General features: G+C 45.2%; 1 protein-coding gene across 1 annotated transcript in view; it reads right to left on the bottom strand.

The window, feature by feature from the left end:
- Positions 1-22,582, bottom strand: part of wdr70 (WD repeat domain 70) — a 196,605-nt gene that overhangs the window by 34,903 nt on the left and 139,120 nt on the right. The window contains exon 14 of the mRNA XM_087975431.1: positions 4,568-4,668. Coding sequence (XP_087831557.1) covers positions 4,568-4,668 — 101 coding nt within the window. The remainder of the gene's footprint in view (positions 1-4,567; positions 4,669-22,582) is intronic.

Here is a 22,582-nt window from a genome sequence, read left to right as displayed (position 1 = left end):
CTAAAGACCGCGACCTCCGAAACTACAGCGCAATTGGCTGTGGATCAGGTCCGGACTCTCGAACAGCGAGTCCGGACCTTAGAGAATCACATTGACGACCTCGATAATCGAGGTCATTGAAAAAATATTCGTTTGCTGGGCCTTCCCGAACGGGAAGAGGAAGGCCAGCTTACAGCGTTCCTCGAGAAGTGGCTGCCACAGCTTTTAAATCCGGAGGCTGGATCAGGCCAGGTAAGGGTAGAATGGGCCTGGGTCAAGGGTGGGGCATTGGTTGGGAGAGGATATGATGGACTTTTGGAGAGGAAGTGACACCCCCTGGGAACAAGGGGGAAAATGTCCACTTAGATATGTTTTTTTTTATTTAGAAATAGTTTTTTATTGTAATGGTGTGAGTGTATTAGAGAGGCTTTATTTTTGTAAATTTTATATGCTCTATGCTCGGGATGTTCTGGATAGGGTTTCCCCTCCCGAGGGGTCTCGGATTTGCCCAGATGATTATGGTTGATCAGTCGGTTAAGTGGTGCACCTGGAATGTCAAGGGGAGTAATTCGCCAATCAAAAGGAAGAAAATATTATCAAATCTTAAGAAGGAAAGAGTTGATATAGCTCTCCTACAGGAGACACACCTGTCGGATAAAGAACACTTGAAATTATGACAGGGTGGATTTGATCAGGCCTTTTTTTCTTCTTTTAGCTCAAAAAGCAGGGGAGTTGTTATTCTTGTTCGGAAGAATTTCCCTTTCAAAATCCTAAAGCAGATAGAAGACGAATCTGGACGATATATTTTGATTAAAGCCCTCATAAATGGAGAGGAATATGGGATTTTCAATTTGTACTGCCCCCCGGCACACCCCTTTAAATTTATAACGGAAACCTTCTCAAAATTGATGGCTTTTGGTGCCGGTCATACAATTACAGGGGGAGACTTTAATTGTATTATGGATCCGGAAATAGATAGGATTCCCAAGAGTACTGCAGGAGTATCTCCCAAATAGGCAACTTCAGAGCGGTAAGGCACCAGGCCCAGATGGTTTTCAAGCTGAATTCTATAAAGAATTTACAGAAATATATGCTGGTCCACTTATGGACATGTATAACTATGCATATAGTCAGGGCTGTCTCCCGCCTTCGCTGAAAGAGGCAAATATCTCTCTTTTCCTTAAAAAAGGAAACGATCCAGAAGATTGTACGTCATACAGACCAATATCCTTGCTAAATGTAGATTTTAAAATCCTTTCTAAAACGTTAGCATTGAGACTAAAAAGGGTACTGCCACATATTATAAAGGAGGATCAGACGGGGTTTATTAAGGGCCGTAGATCATCCAATAATATTAGAAGGGTTTTGAATATGATTCAAGCCTGCCATCAGGGAAAGATACCAGGAGTAGTAGTTTCATTAGACGCGGAAAAGGCATTCGATAGGGTTGAATGGTCATATCTGTTTTACACATTGGAAAGGTTTGGCGTTGGAAAGGTGTTTACCAAATGGGTCTCAACACTGTATAGTGATCCCAAAGCAGTTGTGGTTACCAATGGATTAGGTTCGAATAGCTTCAGTGTGGGTAGGGGCTGCCGTCAGGGATGTCCTCTCTCGCCATTGTTATTTACGCTAATAATTGAACCACTAGCAGAAGCTATACAGGCTGATCCTAATATAACGGCCCCGAGGATTGGTACAGGTAAACATAAAATTACCCTTTACGCAGATGATGTTCTTCTATTCCTCAGTAATCCTCTGATGTCCTCGCCTCGCTTAATCCAAGTTATTAATACATTTAGCGCATTCTCAGGCTATAAAATTAATACCTCAAAATCGGAGGCTATGCCAATGGGTGGCCTTGCTATGATACCCCACTTAGTGGACGGATCCCTTTTTCCCTTTCGTTGGTCCCTGGAGGGTTTCTTATATTTAGGCATTTTTATTACTCCAGTATTTGGTCAGTTGTATAAGGCTAATTTTGTGCATTTACAGGAAAGGATAAGGCAGGACCTCCAGCAATGTGGAGACCTTCCAATTTCCTGGCTGGGTAGAATAGCACTAATCAAAATGAATGTCCTGCCCCGTCTCCTATACCCTATGAGAATGCTCCCGGTGATGCTGCCGAGGACGGCTCTATGTAAATTATATGGCTGGTTGGGTTCCTTTATCTGGAATCATAAATGGCCCCTCATTAAGCTGAAGAAGCTACAGCTTCCACAGACAAGGGAAGGATTGGACTTCCCAGACTTTAGGAAATATCAGTTAAGTTCCCTATTAAGTTACATAGCAGATTGGGTCTTGTCTGATCCACAATCAATTTGAAGAGGGGCTTATGCCCAAAACGTCGATTCTCCTGTTCTCTGGATGCTGCCTGACCTGCTGCGCTTTTCCAGCAACACATTTTCAGCTCTGATCTCCAGCATCTGCAGACCTCACTTTCTCCACAATCAATCTGGTTGGACATCGAGGCCTCTCAAGTAAAATACCCACTTATTAACCTTTTATTTTCAGACAAGAGGAAAATCATTACAGATTACTGTAAAAACCCTATAATACTAAACACAATTAAGGCTTGGAATATAATGCGGCAAAATGAGGGCAATTCACATAAAACATCCCCCTATGCACCGATAGTGGGAGCATGGGGAATTCAACCGGGGTTTACAGATGCCACTTTTAAACTCTGGAGATCCAGGGGTATCTCATGTCTAGGGAACTTATTTAAGGATGGGGTCCTGATGCCTTTTGAACAGCTGCGTCAGAAATTCGGATTACCTAATGGAGAACTCTTTCGATACTTCCAAATTCGAGATTATATACAGAAGAAGACTACGTTATTAGATAGTCTTTATAAATCAGATAGAGAATGTAGTGTCCTACGACCAGTGGGGGTCTCTTCCGTCAGTACTATTTATCATTTACTACATGATGAAGTATCGGGAGATATGGATAATCTGCTTAAAACATGGGATCAGGATTTGGGACTAGAAATCTCTATAGAAACGTGGAATGATATTTGGGAAAACGCTAGAAGAATTACTATCTGTAACAGAACTCAGGCTATCCAGCTGAAGATACTTCATAGGGCCCATATAGCACCGGTTCGATTGGCAAAATTTAAGGCAGGAGCATCTCCAATGTGTCCCAAATGCAAAATAGAGGTGGGCATTCTTGTACATTGCCTATGGACCTGTCATAAGATCCGTAGATATTGGACTAAAGTAGCAAGTACCCTGACAGAAATTTTAGGAACGGAAATTAAAGTGGACCCTGTATCTCTCCTTTTGGGCTTTTCGAACTTTCACTCCCTGGACATGTACGGGAAGAGACTATTTTCTATTCTTTCTTTCTGTGCAAGGAAAAATATTTTGATGAACTGGGTGGCTGAGGCCCCCCCTGGACTTTCAAATTGGCACAGACTAATTATGGAATGTATTCCCCTTGACTTCCTTACAAACGTGGTGCACCGAAAAACCGAATTATTTTATAAAATATGGCAGCCCTTCTTGAATTACATAAATACAGATATTTCGGCTATCCTAACAAGGGCTTTTATTTAATTGAGATTACAAACCTGGCTGGTCCAGGGCCCCTTAGGAGAGGAATCCCGCACGAATACGGGTTTTATTACATCTGATGTTAACACATTCCGAGCATGTAAGAGACTTAAATATACACTCTGGTTAGTTGTAGGTTAGATTAGTGGATAGTTGAGTTTTGTTTTTTTTTCTTTTTCGGTATTTTTTTTTTCTCTTGTTAAATTTTGGCTATTGTATATTTGATTTAATTGTATATTCAATGTTTATATTTGAGAGTTTTGTTTATTTTTGTAAACTTGTAAAAATGTTAAATTTCTAATAAAAATATCTATATTAAAAATAATTGGATAATATAGTCGTTTATTAAATTTGTATGTCAACTGTGTGAACATGGTTGGATGGATATATGAATGAGTAAATGTGCAACCTTTTGATTGGAATTATCTGTAAAAATAGTTGATTGGAAGTTTCTTATCTGTAAAAACATGAAACCTTTCTTTGTGTAATAAAGACTTGAGCTGTACTCCATTTCTGGATATGTATATTTCCCTTGCAGGCATGAATAAATGTTTAACCAAAGGAACCCATGTCTTGGCAGGTCGAACAGAAAATAAAGTGTTAAATTTCTCCTTTCATTTTCTGTCAGGAAACAGTTTTCTATCCATATCAGTACATTACCCCTAGTGCCATGTGATTTATTTTATACATTCATCTGTGAAGTGGGACTTTGTTGAAAGTCTTCAGAAAGTCAATGCAAACCACATCCACTGACTTCATCTTATGCAGGAAAATAGAAATTGAATTGAAGAAGAAAAAGTGTTCATCACAGATGTCAGTTAGAAAATACAATTGAGAACCAAGCTGAAAATGGAGGCTTCATTAATAGAAGTGAAAAAACATCAGAGAAGCAAGAAGAGATTTTGTAAAAAGGACTGACAACTAGCTTAAAGGAAAATCACAAAATCTTCTCTGAGCACATCAGTAATAACTTGCAAACTGAGAATACAAAAGACAGTCTGAAAGCCATTTGTACTGTCACCTTTTACCTTTGACTCTTGACTGGATGATAGTAGACTTTTGCTAATCCATTTCCTGTCCCTACCATGATCTGGTTCAGCTTTGGGTGCCACAAGCATCGGATAACACTCTGAAAAATGAGAAGGGATTAAATGCATATGTAACAGTTTCTACAGAGCAGAGAGGCACCCTACAGTTGTACCAGGTAGCACTGGATATGCTTTGGAGTAAAACATTCACTCTTATTCACATTCTCTCTTTCTCTTGCACGCACAATCAGTCTCTTCCTCACCTCAAACTTTGCACATCCATTCTCACCCTCAACTCTCACATTTCATCAGAGGTTAAGGGATGACCTTATAGAGGTTTATATAATCAGTCAGATGACGGGCATGGACAGTGTAAATAGACAAGGTCTTTTCCCTGGAGTGGCGGAGTCCAGAACTAAAGGGCATAGGTTTAGGGTGACGGGGAAACATTTAAAAGGGACCAGAGCGTGATGCACGTATGGAATGAGCTGCCAGAGGAAGCGACGGAGGCTGGTACAATTACAACATTTAAAAGGATATGGTATATAAATAGGAAGGGGCTGAGATTGTGGTGCTGGAAACGCACAGGTGAGGCAGCATTCCTGATGAAGGGCTTTTGCCCCAAACGTCGATTCTCCTGCTCCTTGGATGCTGCCTGATCTGCTGTGCGTTTCCAGCACCACATTCACGACTGATCTCCAATCTTCACTTTTGCCATTATAAATAGGAAGGGTTTAGAGGGATATGGGAGTAGTGCTCATAAATGGGATGAGATTAACTTAGGGTATCTGGTTGGCACGGATGAGTTCGACCAAAGGGTCTGTTTCCATGCTGTACATCTGACTGATTCTATTCGATACCAGAGTCTGACCTTAACACACATTCTCACATTCATACTCTTACTGAACCACACTCACACTCTCTTCCTACTTGAACACATGCATCCTCAATGTCCCACTCTCATTTACACTCACACTGTCACACCTAGTCTCTCTATCTCTCTCACAAGCACTCAAAGAACAAAGAGAATTTATAGACAATAAGTGCAGGAGTAGGCCATTCTGCCCTTTGAGCCTGCACCACCATTCATTATGATCATGGCTGATCATCCTTAATCAGTATCCTGTTCCTGCCTTATCTCCATAACCCTTGATTCCACTATCCCTGAGAGCTCTATCCAACTCTTTCTTAAATGAATCCAGAGACTGGGCCTCCACTGCCCTCTGGGGCAGAGCATTCCACACACCCACCACTCTCTGATTGAAGAAGTTTCTCCTCATCTCTGTCCTAAATGGTCTACCCCGTATTTTTAAGCTGTGTCCTCTGGTTCTGGACTCACCCATCAGCAGAAACATGTTTCCTGCCTCCAGAGTGTCTAATCCTTTAATAATCTTTTACGTCTCAATCAGATCCCCTCTCAGTCTTCTAAACTCAAGGGTATACAAGCCCAGTCACTTCAGTCTTTCAGCGTAAGGTAGTCCCGCCATTCCAGGAATTGACCTCGTGAACCTATGCTGCACTCCCTTAATAGCAAGAATGTCTTTTCTCAAATTTGGAGACCAGAACTGCACACAGTACTCCAGGTGTGGTCTCACGAGGGCCCAAGAACAGGCCCTCTGGCCCTCCAAGCCTGAGCCGATCCAAATCCACTGTCTCAACTTATTGTCCATTTCCTAAGCATCTGTATCCCTCTGCTCCCCACCTACTCATACATCTGTCCAGATGCACCGTAAATGAATCTACCGTGCCTGCCTCTCCCACCTCTGCTGGCAAAGCATTCCAGGCATCTACCACCCTCTGTGTAAAGTATTTTCTGCATGTATCCCTCTTAAACTTTTCACCTCTCACCTTGCATGCGTAACCTCTCGTTAGTGAATCCGTCACCCTGGGAGAAAGCTTATGCTTTCAAAGTGAGAGGTGGAAAGTTTAAGGGGGATACACGTGGTCAGTACTTCAAACAGAGGGTGGTGGGCATTTGGAACGCATTACCAGCAGAGGTGGTAGAGGCAGGTACGGTAGATTCATTTAAGATCCGTCTAGATAGATGCATGAGTAGGTGGGGAGCAGAGGGATACAGATGCTTAGGAATTGGGCGACAGGTTTAGACAGTAGATTTGGATCGGCTCAGGCTTGGAGGGCTGAAGGGCCTGTTCCTGGGCTGTAAATTTTCTTTGTTCTTTGTCTAATCACCCTGTGTATAATCTTCATGATTTTGTAGACCTCAATCAGATCACCCCTCAATCTCCTTTTCTCGAATGAAAACAATCCTAACCTACTCAACCTCTCTTCATAGCTTGCACCTTCCATACCAGGCAACATCCTTCTCTGCACCCTCTCCAAAGCGTCCACATCCTTTTGGTAATGTGGCGACCAGAACTGTACACAGTATTCTAAATGCAACCGAACCAAAGTCTTGTACAATTTTAACATGACCTGCCAGCTTTTATACTCAATACCCCGTCTAATGAAGTCAAGCATACCATATGCCTTCTTGACCACTCTATCCACCTGTGCAGCCACATTCAGGGTACAATGGACCTGCACTCCCAGATCTCTCTGCCCATCAACTTTTCCCAAGGCTCTTCCGTTTACAGTACAGTTCGCTCTAGAATTAGACTTCCCAAAATGCATCACCTCACATTTGTCTGGATTGAACTCCATCTGCCACTTCTCCGCCCAACTCCCCAGTCTGTCTCTATCCTCCTGCATTCTTTGACAGTCCCTTATGCTTTCTGCTACTCCACCAATCTTCCTGTCATCTGCAAATTTACTGATCATACCAACAGTGCCCTCTTCCAGATTATTTATGTAAATCAAAAACAACAGTGGCCCCAGCACTGACCCCTGTGGAACATCACTGGTCACCTTTCTTCATTTCGAGATACTCCCTTCAACTACTACTCTCTGTCTCTTGTTGTTCAACCAATGCTTTATTTACCTAGCTAGAACACCCTGCACACCATGTGACTGCACTTTCTCCATTAGTCTACCATGGGGAACCTTATCAAACACCTTACTAAAGTTCATGTATATGACATCAACAGCCCTTCCTTCATCTAACAACTTGGTCACTTCCTCAAAGAACTTTATTAAGTTGGTAAGGCACGATCTCCCCCACACAAAATCATGTTGCCTATCACTGATGAGCCCATTATTTTCCAAATATAAATAGATTTTATCCCTCAGTACTTTCTCCAGCAACTTTCCCACCACTAACGTCAGGCTCATTGGTCTGTAATATCTGGAATATTCCTAATCCCCTTTTTGTATAGGAGAGCCACATTAACAACACTCCCTCACTCTCTCTCCCTCTCACACGTGCTCCCTCACTCACTCTCCCTCTCACACGTGCTCCCTCACACTCTCTCTCTCTCACACGTGCTCCCTCACACTCTCTCTCCCTCTTACACGTGCACGTGCTCCCTCACTCTCTCTCCCTCTCACACGTGCACGTGCTCCCTCACTCTCTCTCCCTTTCACAAAAGCACGTGCTCCCTCACTCTCTCTCCCTCTCACACATGCACGTGCTCCCTCACTCTCTCTCCCTCTCACACATGCACGTGCTCCCTCACTCTCTCCCTATCACACGTGCACGTGCTCCCTCACTCTCTCGCCCTGTCACACGTGCTCCCTCACTCTCTCGCCCTCTCACACGTGCTCCCTCACTCTCTCTCCCTCTCTCACGTGCACATGCCCCTCACTCTCTCTCCCTCTCACACGTGCTCCCTCACTCTCTCTCTCTCACACGTGCACGTGCTCCCTCACTCTCTCTCCCTCTCACACGTGCTCCCTCACTCTCTCTCCCTCTCACACGTGCTCCCTCACTCTCTCTCCCTCTCACACGTGCTCCCTCACTCTCTCTCCCTCTCACACGTGCTCCCTCACTCTCTCTCCCTCTCACACGTGCTCCCTCACTCTCTCTCCCTCTCACACGTGCTCCCTCACTCTCTCTCCCTCTCACACGTGCTCCCTCACTCTCTCTCCCTCTCACACGTGCTCCCTCACTCTCTCTCCCTCTCACACGTGCTCCCTCACTCTCTCTCCCTCTCACACGTGCTCCCTCACTCTCTCTCCCTCTCACACGTGCTCCCTCACTCTCTCTCCCTCTCACACGTGCTCCCTCACTCTCTCTCCCTCTCACACGTGCTCCCTCACTCTCTCTCCCTCTCACACGTGCTCCCTCACTCTCTCTCCCTCTCACACGTGCTCCCTCACTCTCTCTCCCTCTCACACGTGCTCCCTCACCCTCTCTCCCTCTCACACGTGCTCCCTCACTCTCTCTCCCTCTCACACATGCACGTGCTCTCTCACTCTCTCCCTATCACACGTGCACGTGCTCCCTCACTCTCTCTCCCTCTCACACATTCTCTCTCTCTCTCTCTCACACGTGCACGTGCTCCCTCATTCTCTCTCCCTCTCACACATGCACGTGCTCCCTCACTCTCTCACACATGCAAGTGTTCCCTCACTCTCTCTCCCTCTCACACATGCACGTGCTCCCTCACTCTCTCCCTATCACACGTGCACGTGCTCCCTCACTCTCTCTCCCTCTCACACGTGCACGTGCTCCCTCACTCTCTCCCTATCACACGTGCACGTGCTCCCTCACTCTCTCCCTATCACACGTGCATGTGCTCCCTCACTCTCCCTATCACACGTGCACGTGCTCCCTCACTCTCCCTATCACACGTGCACGTGCTCCCTCACTCTCTCCCTATCACACGTGCACGTGCTCCCTCACTCTCTCCTTTTCACACGTGCACGTGCTCCCTCACTCTCTCCCTATCACACGTGCACGTGCTCCCTCACTCTCTCCCTATCACACGTGCTCCCTCACTCTCTCCCTATCACACGTGCTCCCTCACTCTCTCGCCCTCTCACACGTGCTCCCTCACTCTCTCGCCCTCTCACACGTGCTCCCTCACTCTCTCCTTCTCACACGTGCATATGCTCCTCACTCTCTCTCCCTCTCACACGTGCACGTGCTCCCTCACTCTCTCCCTATCACACGTGCACGTGCTCCCTCACTCTCTCTCTCCCTATCACACGTGCACGTGCTCCCTCACTCTCTCCCTATCACACGTGCTCCCTCACTCTCTCCCTATCACACGTGCTCCCTCACTCTCTCCCTATCACACGTGCTCCCTCACTCTCTCGCCCTCTCACACGTGCTCCCTCACTCTCTCCTTCTCACACGTGCACATGCTCCTCACTCTCTCTCCCTCTCACACGTGCACGTGCTCCCTCACTCTCTCCCTATCACACGTGCACGTGCTCCCTCACTCTCTCTCCCTATCACACGTGCACGTGCTCCCTCACTCTCTCTCCCTATCACACGTGCACGTGCTCCCTCACTCTCTCTCCCTCTCACTCTCCCTCTCACACGTGCTCTCTCCCTCTCTCTCTCCCTCTCACACGTGCTCCCTCACTCTCTCTCCCTCTCACACGTGCTCCCTCACTCTCTCTCCCTCTCACACGTGCTCCCTCACTCTCTCTCCCTCTCACACGTGCTCCCTCACTCTCTCTCCCTCTCACACGTGCTCCCTCACTCTCTCTCCCTCTCACACGTGCTCCCTCACTCTCTCTCCCTCTCACACGTGCTCCCTCACTCTCTCTCCCTCTCACACGTGCTCCCTCACTCTCTCTCCCTCTCACACGTGCTCCCTCACTCTCTCTCCCTCTCACACGTGCTCCCTCACTCTCTCTCCCTCTCACACGTGCTCCCTCACTCTCTCTCCCTCTCACACGTGCTCCCTCACTCTCTCTCCCTCTCACACGTGCTCCCTCACTCTCTCTCCCTCTCACACGTGCTCCCTCACTCTCTCTCCCTCTCACACGTGCTCCCTCACTCTCTCTCCCTCTCACACGTGCTCCCTCACTCTCTCTCCCTCTCACACGTGCTCCCTCACTCTCTCTCCCTCTCACACGTGCTCCCTCACTCTCTCTCCCTCTCACACGTGCTCCCTCACTCTCTCTCCCTCTCACACGTGCTCCCTCACTCTCTCTCCCTCTCACACGTGCTCCCTCACTCTCTCTCCCTCTCACACGTGCTCCCTCACTCTCTCTCCCTCTCACACGTGCTCCCTCACTCTCTCTCCCTCTCACACGTGCTCCCTCACTCTCTCTCCCTCTCACACGTGCTCCCTCACTCTCTCTCCCTCTCACACGTGCTCCCTCACTCTCTCTCCCTCTCACACGTGCACGTGCTCCCTCACTCTCTCTCCCTCTCACACGTGCACGTGCTCCCTCACTCTCTCCCTATCACACGTGCACGTGCTCCCTCACTCTCTCTCCCTCTCACGCGTGCTCCCTCACTCTCCCTCTCCCTCTCCCACGTTCTCTCTCTCTCTCTCTCTCTCTAACACACGTGCACGTGCTCCCTCACTCTCTCTCCCTCTCACATGTGCTCCTCACTCTCTCCCTATCACACGTGCACGTGCTCCCTCACTCTCTCCCTATCACACATGCTCACTCTCTCTCTCTCTCCCTCTCACGCGTGCTCCCTCACTCTCTCTCTCCCTCTCACACGTTCTCTCTCTCTCTCACACGTGCACGTACTCCCTCACTCTCTCTCCCTCTCACGTGTGCTCCTCACTCTCTCCCTCTCACACATGCTCCCTCACTCTCTCTCCCTCCCTCTCACACGTGCACGTGCTCCCTCACTCTCTCTCCCCCTCTCACATGGCACGTGCTCCCACACATTCACTCTCCCTCTCACACGTGCACATGCCCCCTCATTCTCTCTCTCACATGTGCACGTGCTCCCTCACTCTCTCTATTGTGCACACTCCCTTGCTCCCCTTTGTACTCACTCCCTCATTTTCTATTGCACCTGCTCAGTCCCTCGCTTGCTCTCATGTGGTCCTTGCTTGTTTGCTCTCTCACTTGCACGTTCTGTCTGCCTCTATCTACTTCCCTCCCTCCCTCCCATGTTCACATGCACTCTTCCCCTACACTCCTTTTCACCTTGCTCACGTGCATTCTCACTCCCTTCCTCGCCATTTCCCTCACACACACATGCTCCCTCTCCACCTCGTACTTGTTCCCATGCTCAGTTTGCACATGCTCTGTCTCTGTCTGTTTGGCACGTACTGTCCCTCACACTCTCCTCCTCAGGTGTGTGACCCCTCAAAGCTCTCCGTCTCTCGCGCACATGTACCCTTTCTCTCACTCTCCCTCTCCCTTCTGCATGGGTGTTCCCACTCATTCTCCTCTGGTCCGGGACCCTCTTTTACTTTGTCTAAAGAGTGCGGTCCCTTGCTTGTGCTCTCATACACAACCTGTCCATCACTCACACAAATGATCCCTCTTGCTCTCGCTTCCTCTTGAGCTCCCTCATGTGCTCATGCTTCTTCTCACTCTTCTGTGATTCTACTCCACTTCTTGCATGCTCTCTGTCTTGTGCTCACTCTCCTGCTTCCTCCTTCCCCTTCCACCTCTCCAATCTCCCAAGCATGCTCTCACTACCTCACCTGCCCTTGTGCACACTCCATCCCTCATCCTCTTCACCACACGCATCCTCCCTCTCTCCCTTCCATACGCTCTTCCTTGCTTTCTCTCCCTCATGCTCTCCCTCTTACAAGCAGGGAATACTTGCTCTTAGCCTATCCAGACTCTCCTCATGAGAGTTTACAATCTGGTGACACCCTGGTGAGGCTTCTCTGCCCCCTCTCCAGTCTAATCGTGTCCTTACAATAGTGAGGCAACCAAAACTTCACACAGTATTTCAGCTGTGGCCTTATCAATGTGTTATAAAGTTGCAAGAGGACTTTCTTGCTCCAATATTTTATGCCCTGGCTAATGAAGACAAGCATCTTATATGCATCTCACCACCATCTAGCTGTGCTGACATCTTCAGGCATCTACGGACTTGTACACTAAAGTCCCTTTGTTCCTCAGTACTCCCGAGGGACCTATCATGCACTGTGTATATCCTTCCCTTATCAGACCTCCTGAAATGCATCACATTGCACATATCAGGATTAAATTCCATCTGCCATGGTTCTGTCCAATTTTCCAGCTGATTGATATGAAACTGTGGCCTAAGACCATCTTCCTCACAATCAATAACACCACCAATTTTTGCATCATCTGGAAACTTACTAATTATATCTTCTACATTGACATCCAAATCGTTAATGTACACACAAACAGCAAAGATCCCAGTACCATTTCCTGTGGTACACCATTGCTCACAGACTTCCAATCAAAAGTTCTACCCCCCTCACTGCTTGCTATTTGCAAGCCAATTTTGGATCCAGTTTGCCAACTTGCCTTGGATCCCACGGGCTCTTATTTTTTGGACAAGCATTTCATGTGGGATCTTGTCAATGGCTTGGTTGAAGTCCATGTAAACTCCATGTGACATCAAGAAACTGTTGTTGGATACTGAAAAGGCTATGGGCCCTGACAACATTGTGGCAATAGTAGTGAAGCGTTGTGCTCCAGAAGAACAAAGAAGAACTTGCCAATCCACTAGCCACCCTTTTCAATACAGCTACAATACAGGCATAGAAACATAGAACAATGGTGCAGTTGTAGGCCATTCAGCCCTTTGAGCCTGCATCACCATTCAATATGATCATGGTTGATCATGCTATTTCAATATTCCACTCCCGCTTTCTCTCCATACCCCCTGATCCCTTTAGCTCCAGGGATGAGCTCCCCCTTGAATATATGTAACAAACTGGCCCCAACAGGTTCACAGGTCATTGATCTAATCCAAGTTTATCCAACCTCTCCTCAAACTAAAATCAGAGAAGACTTCATAGTGTTGTGCGACTTCTGACTTTGTCCACTCCAGTCCAATACCAGCACATTCACATCATGAAACCCTCCAAACCAGGAAATATCCACACCCTTCTGGTAGTGTTGCGACCAGAGCTGCACACAATATTCCACATATGGCCTAGCTGTATAAAACTTTAGCTCGGCCATATTTGGAATATTGTGGGCAGCTCTGATCGCCACAATATCAAAAGTGTGTGGATGCGTTGAAGAGGGTGCACAGAAGGTTTACCAGGATATTTCCTGGTTTGAAGGATTTCATGATGTGGACATGCTGGTGTTGGACTGGAGTGGACAAAATCAGAAGTCACACAACACCAGGTGAGAGACCAACAGTTTATTTGGAATCACAAGGTTTTGGAGAGCTGCTCCTTCATCAGGTGAAGTCTTCTCTGATTTTAGTTATGAGGAGAGATTGCATAAGCTTGGATTGTTTGCACTGGAAAGACAGAGGCTGAAGGGCAACCTGACAGAAATCTACAAAATGCTGACAGGTATAGGTAGGATGGACAGTCAGAGGCTTTTTCCCAAAGTGGAAATGTCAATTCAAGAGGGCAGAAGTTTAAGGTGAGGGGCAACATTTTGGGAGAGAAGAGTGGGGAAAATCTTTCACAGAGGGTGGTGGATGACTAGAATGCACGGCCAGTAGAGGTGGTCACAGATTCATAGTCCTACAGCACAGAGACTTGCCCTTTGGCCCAAACTGGTCTATGCTGACCAAAATGTTCATCAACGGTAACCCCATTTCCCTGCACTTGGCCCATATTCTTCTCAACCTTTCCTATCCATGTATTTGTCCAAATGCCTTTTAAATGTTGCTAATGTACCCACCTCAACCACTTCCGCTGGCAACTCATTCCACATGCGTACCACCCTCTGCGTAAGAAAGTTGCCTCTTAGGTTCCGTTTTATTCTTTCCCCTCTAACCTTAAACTGTTGCCCTCTCGTCCTTGATTCCCCAACCCTGAGAAAAAGACTGCATGCATTTACCTTATCCATGCCTCTCATGATCTGATATACTTCTGTAAGATTCCCGCCTCAGTCTCCTGTGCTCAAAAGAAAAAAACATCCTAGCTTGTGCAACTTCTCCCAAAACTCAATCCCTTGAGTTCTGGAAATATCTTTGTAAATTTCTTCTGCATTCTTTCTACTTTAATAGCATCCTTCCTCTCGCAAGGTGACCAAAACTGAACACAATACTGCAACATAATTCCCCAACTTCTATCCTCAATGCCCTGACTGATGATGGCCAGTGTGCCAAAAGCCTTCCTCATTGTCCTGTCTACCTGTGACTCCACTTTCAGAGAACTGTGCACCTGAACTCCAAGGTCCCTCTGTTCCACTACATTACCTTAAGGCCCTACCATTCACCATGAAACTTCTACCTTGATTCGACTTTCCAAAATGCAACACCACATGCCTATCGATGTTAAACTCCATTTGCCATTTCTCAACCCACTTCGCCAGCTGATCAGGATCTTGCTGCAATTTCTGATAACCTTCCCCACTGTCCACAATGCTACCTATTTATTGCAAATTTACCAATCATGCCTTGTACATTCTCATCCAAATCATTGATATAGATAACAAAAAGCAATGGGCTGAGCACCGACCCGTAAGGCACTTCACTAGTCACAGGCCGCCAGCCCAACAAGCAGCCTTTGACTGTTACCTTCTGCTTCCTACCATTAAGCCAATTGTGTTCCAATTTGCTAGCTCTCCCTGGATTCCATGCAATCTAACCTTCCAGAGCAGCCTATCTTGTGGAGCCTTATCAACGGCCTTACTGAAATCCAAATAGAGTATGTCAACCTTCCTGGTCACTTCATCAAAGAACTCCAAATTTGAGGCATGATTTCCCACGCGCAAAGGCATGCTGAATGCTCCTAACCAAACCCTGTCTTTCCAAATGTATATATATCTATATCCCTCAAAATCTTCTCAACTAACTTACCTACCACATGTGGAAGTAGGCACTTTAGCAACATTTAAGGTGTATCGTTACAAATGGGCAATAAGTGGTGGATCTAAATAAGGTTTTGGTATCGTCGCAGACTTGGTCAGCTGAAGGGCCTGTAACTAAGCTGTACTGCATTGTATAGAGTTCATAATTGTTTACCTAAAGTGAGAATCTAATTTCTATTCTCCATATGTATTAAGTTGCAATTCTGCTTAAGTTTAGAATATATGTCAATCCATGCTATTCCATCAACCCCAATACTGTGAGCTCCTATTTTGTGTAATAACACTTTATGTGACGTTATCAAATGTCTTCTGAAAATTTAAATACGCTACCTCGATTAGTTCCTTTTATCATGTCTGCTTTTTATGTCAAGAACTCAAGTTTGTCAAACATGTTGAGATAGTGTAAAGCTTTTCGAAATGTTCTGCTATTTCTTCTTTAACAATGTATTCTCGCAATTTCCCAATGATTGATCTTAGGCTAATTAGCCTACAGCATTCTGCATTGTCTTGCACCCTTCCTGAACAGGGGCCCTCATTTGTAGTTTTCAAATCCATCTCCTGGAACCCAAGTAGTTTTGGGACATTTTGAAATGGAGACATTTATCCATTGTCTCTGTCTCCATTATCACTGCAGCCAATTCCTTTAAAACTCTTGGATGCAGGTCATTGGGTCCTGGCTTAGTCTTATTAGCTTTCCATCATTACACACTACTACATCCAAACTACCTATTCTTGGATGGGCTCTGAAATGGACTGCTCTAAAAAAAAACCCTGATGCATTTTACAAATTCATCTTCCATGTCACCATTCCCCAGCTGATTTATCTAGGGGAGGTGCTAGAGAAACTGAAAGGTGTGAAAGTGGATAAATTACCTGGACCAGAAGGACTTTTGAAGATGCAATTCAAGAGCGAACCATACAGTAAATGGAAAATAGATGTACAGAGAGATCAGGTCTATTGTTCCCTGAAGGTGGCAACGCAGGTCAGTAGAGTGGTCAAGGCTGCGTATGGCATGCTTTCCCTCATCGGACAGGGTATTGAGTACAAGAGTTGGCAGGTCATGTTACAGTTGTATAAAACTTTGGTTCGTCCACATTTAGAATACAGTCCTGTTCGCCACATTACCAAAAAGATGTGGATGCTTTGGAGAGGGTGCAGAGGATGTTCACCAGGATGTTGCCTGGTATGGAAGGTGCTAGCTACGAAGAAGGGTTGAGTAGATTAGGATTATTTTCATTGGAAAGAAGAAGGTTGACGTTGGACCTGATTGAGGACTACAAAATCATGAGAGGTGTAGACAGGTTAGATAGCTTTGGAGAGGGTTCAGAGGAGGTTTACCAGAATGCTGCCTGGACTGGAGGGCTTATCTTATGAGGAGAGGTTGACTGAGCTTGGACTTTTTTCATTGGAGAAAAGGAGGAGGAGAGCGGACCTAATTGAGGTATACAAGATAATGAGAGGCATAGATAGAGTCGATAGCCAGAGACTATTTCCCAGGGCAGAAATGACTAACACGAGGGGTCATAGTTTTAAGATGGTTGGAGGAAAGTATAGAGGGGATGTCAGAGGCGTGTTCTTTACACAGAGAGTTGAGAGAGCATGGAATGCGTTACCAGCAGCAGTTGTGGAGGCAGGGTCATTGGGGACATTTAAGAGACTCCTGGACATGCATACGGTCACAGAAATTTGAGGGTGCATACATGGGGATCAGTGGTCGGCACAACATCGTGGGCTGAAGGGCCTGTTCTGTGCTGTACTGTTCTATGTTCTATAGCAAGAAGCTTTTTCCCAGAGTAGAGGACCGAATTACTAGGGGTCATGAATTCAAAGTAGGAGGGGAAAAGTTTATAGGAGATATACACAGAAGGTTCTTTACACAGAGGGTCGTGGGTGCCTGGAAGACGTTGCCAGCGGAGATAGTAGAGGCAGCCACAATAGCATCAATTAAGATGTATCTAGACAGATACATGAATGGACAGGAGCAGTGGGATACAGATCTTAAGAAAATAGGCGGCAGATTTAGATCGAGAATATGTATCAGCGCAGTCTTGGAGGGCTGAAGGGCCTGTTCCAGTGCTGTAATGTTCTTTGTTCTTTGACTACTCCCCAGGTTCTGAAAGAGATAGCAACAACAGGAACAAAAGAGAAGTACAGCACAAGTACAGACCCTTCAGCTCTCCAAGTCTGTGCTGATCATCATGCCCTAGCTAAAGTAAAAAATAAACCTTTTGCCCTTATTCGGTCGGTATCCCTCTATCCCTCTCTATTCATGTAAACATCCAGATACCTCTTAAATGTCGCCAGCGTGCCTGCTTCCAGCGCCTCTTCTGGCAGTTCTCTCCAGGCTCCTAACATTCTCTGCTGGAAAAACTTTCCTTATGCATCTTCCTTAAACTTTCCCCCTCTCATCCTGAACCTGTAACCCTTGTAACTGAAACTTCAAACCTGGGAAAAAGTTTCTGACTATCCAAGCTGAGAAGGCATTGATGATGATCTTTCAGGAATCACTGGAGTCAGGGAGGGTGCCAGAGAATTGGAAAATTGGTGGTGTAACACCCCTGTTAAAGAAGGAAGGGAGGCAGAAAACAGGAAATTATAGGTTAGTTAGCCTGACCTCGGTCATTGGTAATATGTCAGAGTTCATTCTTAAAGAAGAGATTAGGGAGTACTTGGAAGTGAATATTTAACTAGGGCTGAGTCAGCACAGCTTCGTCAATGGAAGGTCATGCCTGACAAATCTGTTAGAATTCTTTAAGGAGGTAAAAATTAAGTTAGACAAAGGAGATCCAGTGGACAAAATCTATTTGGATTTCCAGAAGGCCTTTGTCACACAGGAAACTGCAAAATAAGGCAAAAATCCATGGTGTTGGGGCATGCATACAGGATTGGCTGACTTGCAGAGGCAGAACGTGGGATAAAGGAATCTTTTTAAGGAATGGTAACTGGTGACAAGTGGGGTTAGTGTGGGACCACAACTATTTATGTTATACATTAACGTTCTGGATGAAGGAACTGGGGGCATTGTTGCTATGTTTGCGGATGACACAGAAATAGGTAGAGGGAGAGGTAGTGTTGAGGAGGCGGGCAAATATATGGTAGTTAGCATATAATGTGAGGAAGTATAAGATTATGCACTTTTGTAGAAATAACAGAGATGCAGACTATTTTTGAAATGGGGAAGGGCTTTGAAAGTCTGAAGCATAAAGGCTCTTAGGAGACCCTAGTTCAGGATTCTCTTCAAGTTAATGTGCAAGGTTCAGTTGGTAACTTGGAAGGCAAATACAATGTTATCATTTCAAAAGAGCTGGAATACAAGAGCAGAGAAGTACTGCTGAAGCTGTATAAGGCTTTAGTCTGACAGCATTTGGAATTTTATAAGCAGTTTTGGGCCCCGTAAATGAGGAAAGACATGTTGGCCTTCAAGGGCATCAGTGTGTACAGGATACCTGAATGTCCAAAAGTCAATTAAATACTCAAGTTAGGTGTTACTCAAGTTTATGCTCGCATAAATAAAGGATTGATTAATGGACAAAAATGAGACTGCAGTCATAAGAACATAGAACATTATAGCTCAGTACAGGCCCTTCAGCCCTCAATGTTGCGCCGACCTGTGGAACCAATCTGAAGCCCATTTCACCTACACTATTTCATTATCATCCATATGTTTATCCAATGACCATTTAAGTGCCCTCAAAGTTGGTGAGTCTACTACTGTTGCAGGCAGGGTATTCAATGCCACTATTACTCTGAGTAAAGAAACTACCTCTGACATCTGTCCAAATCTATCACCCCTCAATTTAAAGCTGTGTCCCCTCATGCTAGCCATCACCATCTGAGGAAAAAGGTTCTCCCTGTCCACCCTGTCTAACCCTCTGATTATCTTATATGTCTCAATTAAATTACCTCTCAACCTTCTTCTCTCTAACAAAAACAGCCTCAAGTCCCTCAGCCTTTTCTCGTAAGACCTTCCCTCCGTACCAGGCAACATCCTAGTAAATCTCCTCTGCACCCTTTGCAAAGCTTTCACATCCTTCCTATAATACGGTGGCCAGAACGGTATGCAATACTCCAAATGCGGCCGCACCAGAGTTTTGTACAGTTGCAGCATGACTTCGTGGCTCCAAAACTCAATCCCTCTATCCATAAAAGCTAACACACTGTATGCCTTCTTAATAACCCTATCAACCTGAGTGGCAACTTTCAAGGATCTATGTACCTAGACACCGAGATCTTTCTGTTCATCTACACTACCAAGAATCTTACCATTCACCCAGTTCTCTTTATTCCTTTTGCTCCTTCCAAAGTGAATCACCTCACACTTTTCCGCATTAAACTCCATTTGCCACCTCTCAGCCCAGCTCTGCAGCTTATCTATGTCTCTGTAATACACAACGTCCTTCGGCACTATCCACGACTCCACCGACCTTAGTGTCATCCACAAATTCACTACCCATCCTCCTACGCCCACATCCAGGTCATTTATAAAAATGAACAACAGCAGTGGCCCCAAAACAGATCCTTGCAGTACACCACTAGTAACTGAACTCCAAGATGAATATTTATCATCAACCACCACCCTCTGTCTTCTTTCAGCAAGCCAATGTCTGATCCAAACCATTAAATCGACCTCAATCCCATGCCCCTGTATTTTCTGCAAAAACCTACCTTGGGGAACCTTATCAAACACCTTACTGAAATCCATATACACCACATCAACCGCTTTAGCCTCATCCGCCTGTTTGGTCACCATCTTAAATAACTCAATAAGGTTTGTGAAGCACGATCGAGCCTTCACAAAACTGTGTTGACTATTCCTAATCAACTTATTCCTCTCTAGATGATTATAAATTCTCTCTCTTATAAGCTTTTCCAACACTTTACCCACAACTGAAGTAAGGCTTATTGGTCTATAATTACCAGAGTTGTCTCTACTCTCCTTCTTGAGCAAAGGGACAACATTTGCTATTGTCCAGTCTTCTGGCACTATTCCAGTAGACAATGACAACATAAAGATCACAGTGTAAGGCTCTGCAATCTTCTCCCTGGCTTCCCAGAGAATCCAAAGATAAATCCCATCTGGCCCAGGGGACTTACCTATTTTTACACTTTCCAGAATTGCTAACACCTCTTCCTTGTGAACTTCAATGCCATCTAAACTAGTAGCCTGTTTCTCAGTATTCTCCTCGACAACATTGTCTTTTTCCAGTGTGAATACCAACGAAAAATATTCATTTAGTGCTTTACCTTTCTCCTCGGACTAAAACACAAGTTCCCCATATTATCCTTGATTGGCCCTAATCTTTCTCTGGATGTTCCCTGGATGCTGCCTGACCTGCTGCGCTTTTCCAGCAACACATTTTCAGCCCTAATCTTTCTCTAGTCATTCTTTTATTCCTGATACATATAGAGGAAGCTTTAGGATATCCCTTGATCCTATCGGCCAACAACTTCTCATGTCTCCTCCTGGCTCTTCTTAGCTTTCTCTTTAGGTCTTTCCTGGCTAACTTATAACTCTCAAGTACCCTAACTGAGCCTTCACGTCTCATCCTCACAATCTCTGTGTTTACTCTGTCAAGCTCCTTCAGATTCTTATATGTGGCATGCCTGAGATCGTGTCTCATTTTGCTAAACTTGAGAGATTACAAACCCAATTTGCTCAGGCTCTCCTCCAACAAGAACCTCCTGATTCCAAGATTTGATTTTGTGAACTTTCACTGTACCACCTCCAACGTTTGTACTTCCTTCCATAAATGTAGAAACCAAAGCGACATACGGTGCTCCAGGTGTGCTCTTGGCAATTTTAAAAAGACTTTAATCCTAGCTCTCCAAACCCCCTGTGATAAAGACCAGCATACCATTTGCCTTCCCAGTTGTTTGGTGTACCTGCATACTAGCTTTCTGTAGTCCTCATACAAGTGTAGCCAAGTCTCTCTGGACATCTTGGGATTTCTGCACATTTGAAAAGCAAAATCTGTTTTCTATTCTTATGACAAATTTCAATCACTTTATGCTTCCCTGTGGTATAGCCCATTTGCCATCTTGTCTGCTCAACTTGTTATATCTGTGTAGCATGTTTGTGTCATCCCCATTTTTGTATCTTGCTTTGTAAATCAGCAAAACAAGATACATAACTCTGTACATTGCTCCAAGTTTTCAAAGTAGATTGTAGATAACTGAAAACCCAGCACAACAATTCAAAAATTGAAAGTGCTTCACTTATGAGTGATGGAAAGTGTTAGGGATATATCACAGGGCAAGAGTTATTGCTGGGGGAAAGGAAATTATGATGTGATTAGACAAGATGTAGGATGCATAGGATGGGGAAGGAAACTGCAGGGGATGGGCACAATTGAAATGTGGAATTTATTCAAGGAACAGCTACTTGATAAGTATGTAACTGTCAGGCAGGGAGGAAGTGGTCGAGTGCAGGAACTGTGGTTTACTAAAGACGTTGAATCTCTTGTCAAGAGGAAGAAGACATTTATGGAAGGAAGTACTAACGTTGGAAGTGGTGCAGTGAAAGTTCACAAAATCAGATCTTGGAATCAGGTGGTTCTTGTTGGAGGAGAGCCTGAGCAAATTGGGTTTGTAATCTCTCAAGTTTAGCAAAATGAGACACGATCTCAGGCATGCCACATATAAGAATCTGAAGGAGCTTGACAGAGTAAACACAGAGATTGTTTTCGCCGGTCAGGGAATCTAAAACACAGGGGAAAGAGCCTCAGGATAAAGAGCAGATCATCTAGGGCTGAGATGAGGAGAGATTTCTTCATTTGAAGGATTGCAAATGTTTGGAATTCTCTGCCCAAAAGGCTTATGGCGTCCCCATTACTGGATGTGTTACAGGCTGGGGTGGACAGCTTTTTTAATGTCTTCAGAAATCAAGGCACATGAAAACACATGGAAATGTTAAGTTGAATGCAAGATCAGGCACACCCTTAATGAACAGCAGGGCAGGCTTGACGGACTGAATGTTGCCCTCCTCTTATTTATTACTTAAAACCATTTTGATTCATGATTTTCCAATTGTTGAGAATTAAGGTTTACTTATATCTGTGTTAAATGAGCTTTCATATTTGGTATTCCCTGTGTAACACAAGACTTCATCTAACTGTCACAGTTGTGACTAACCTGCAAACATAAACTAACCTCTTCTTGAAAACAGAGAAGTTATGAGAATCATCAAGGTTTTGACTCATGCACTATTATCAATATCACGAAAATAAGATGATTTTGGTCTTAGAAGGATTGAAGGTAGACAA

The sequence above is a fragment of the Chiloscyllium plagiosum genome, unplaced genomic scaffold (assembly GCF_037043375.1).
Source record: "Chiloscyllium plagiosum isolate Xiang-an unplaced genomic scaffold, Cpla_swu_hap1 HiC_scaffold_2, whole genome shotgun sequence".
Lineage (NCBI taxonomy): Eukaryota > Metazoa > Chordata > Chondrichthyes > Orectolobiformes > Hemiscylliidae > Chiloscyllium > Chiloscyllium plagiosum.
The sequence above is the reverse complement of the archived record's forward strand: the minus strand, read 5'-3'. Positions and strand labels throughout refer to the sequence as shown.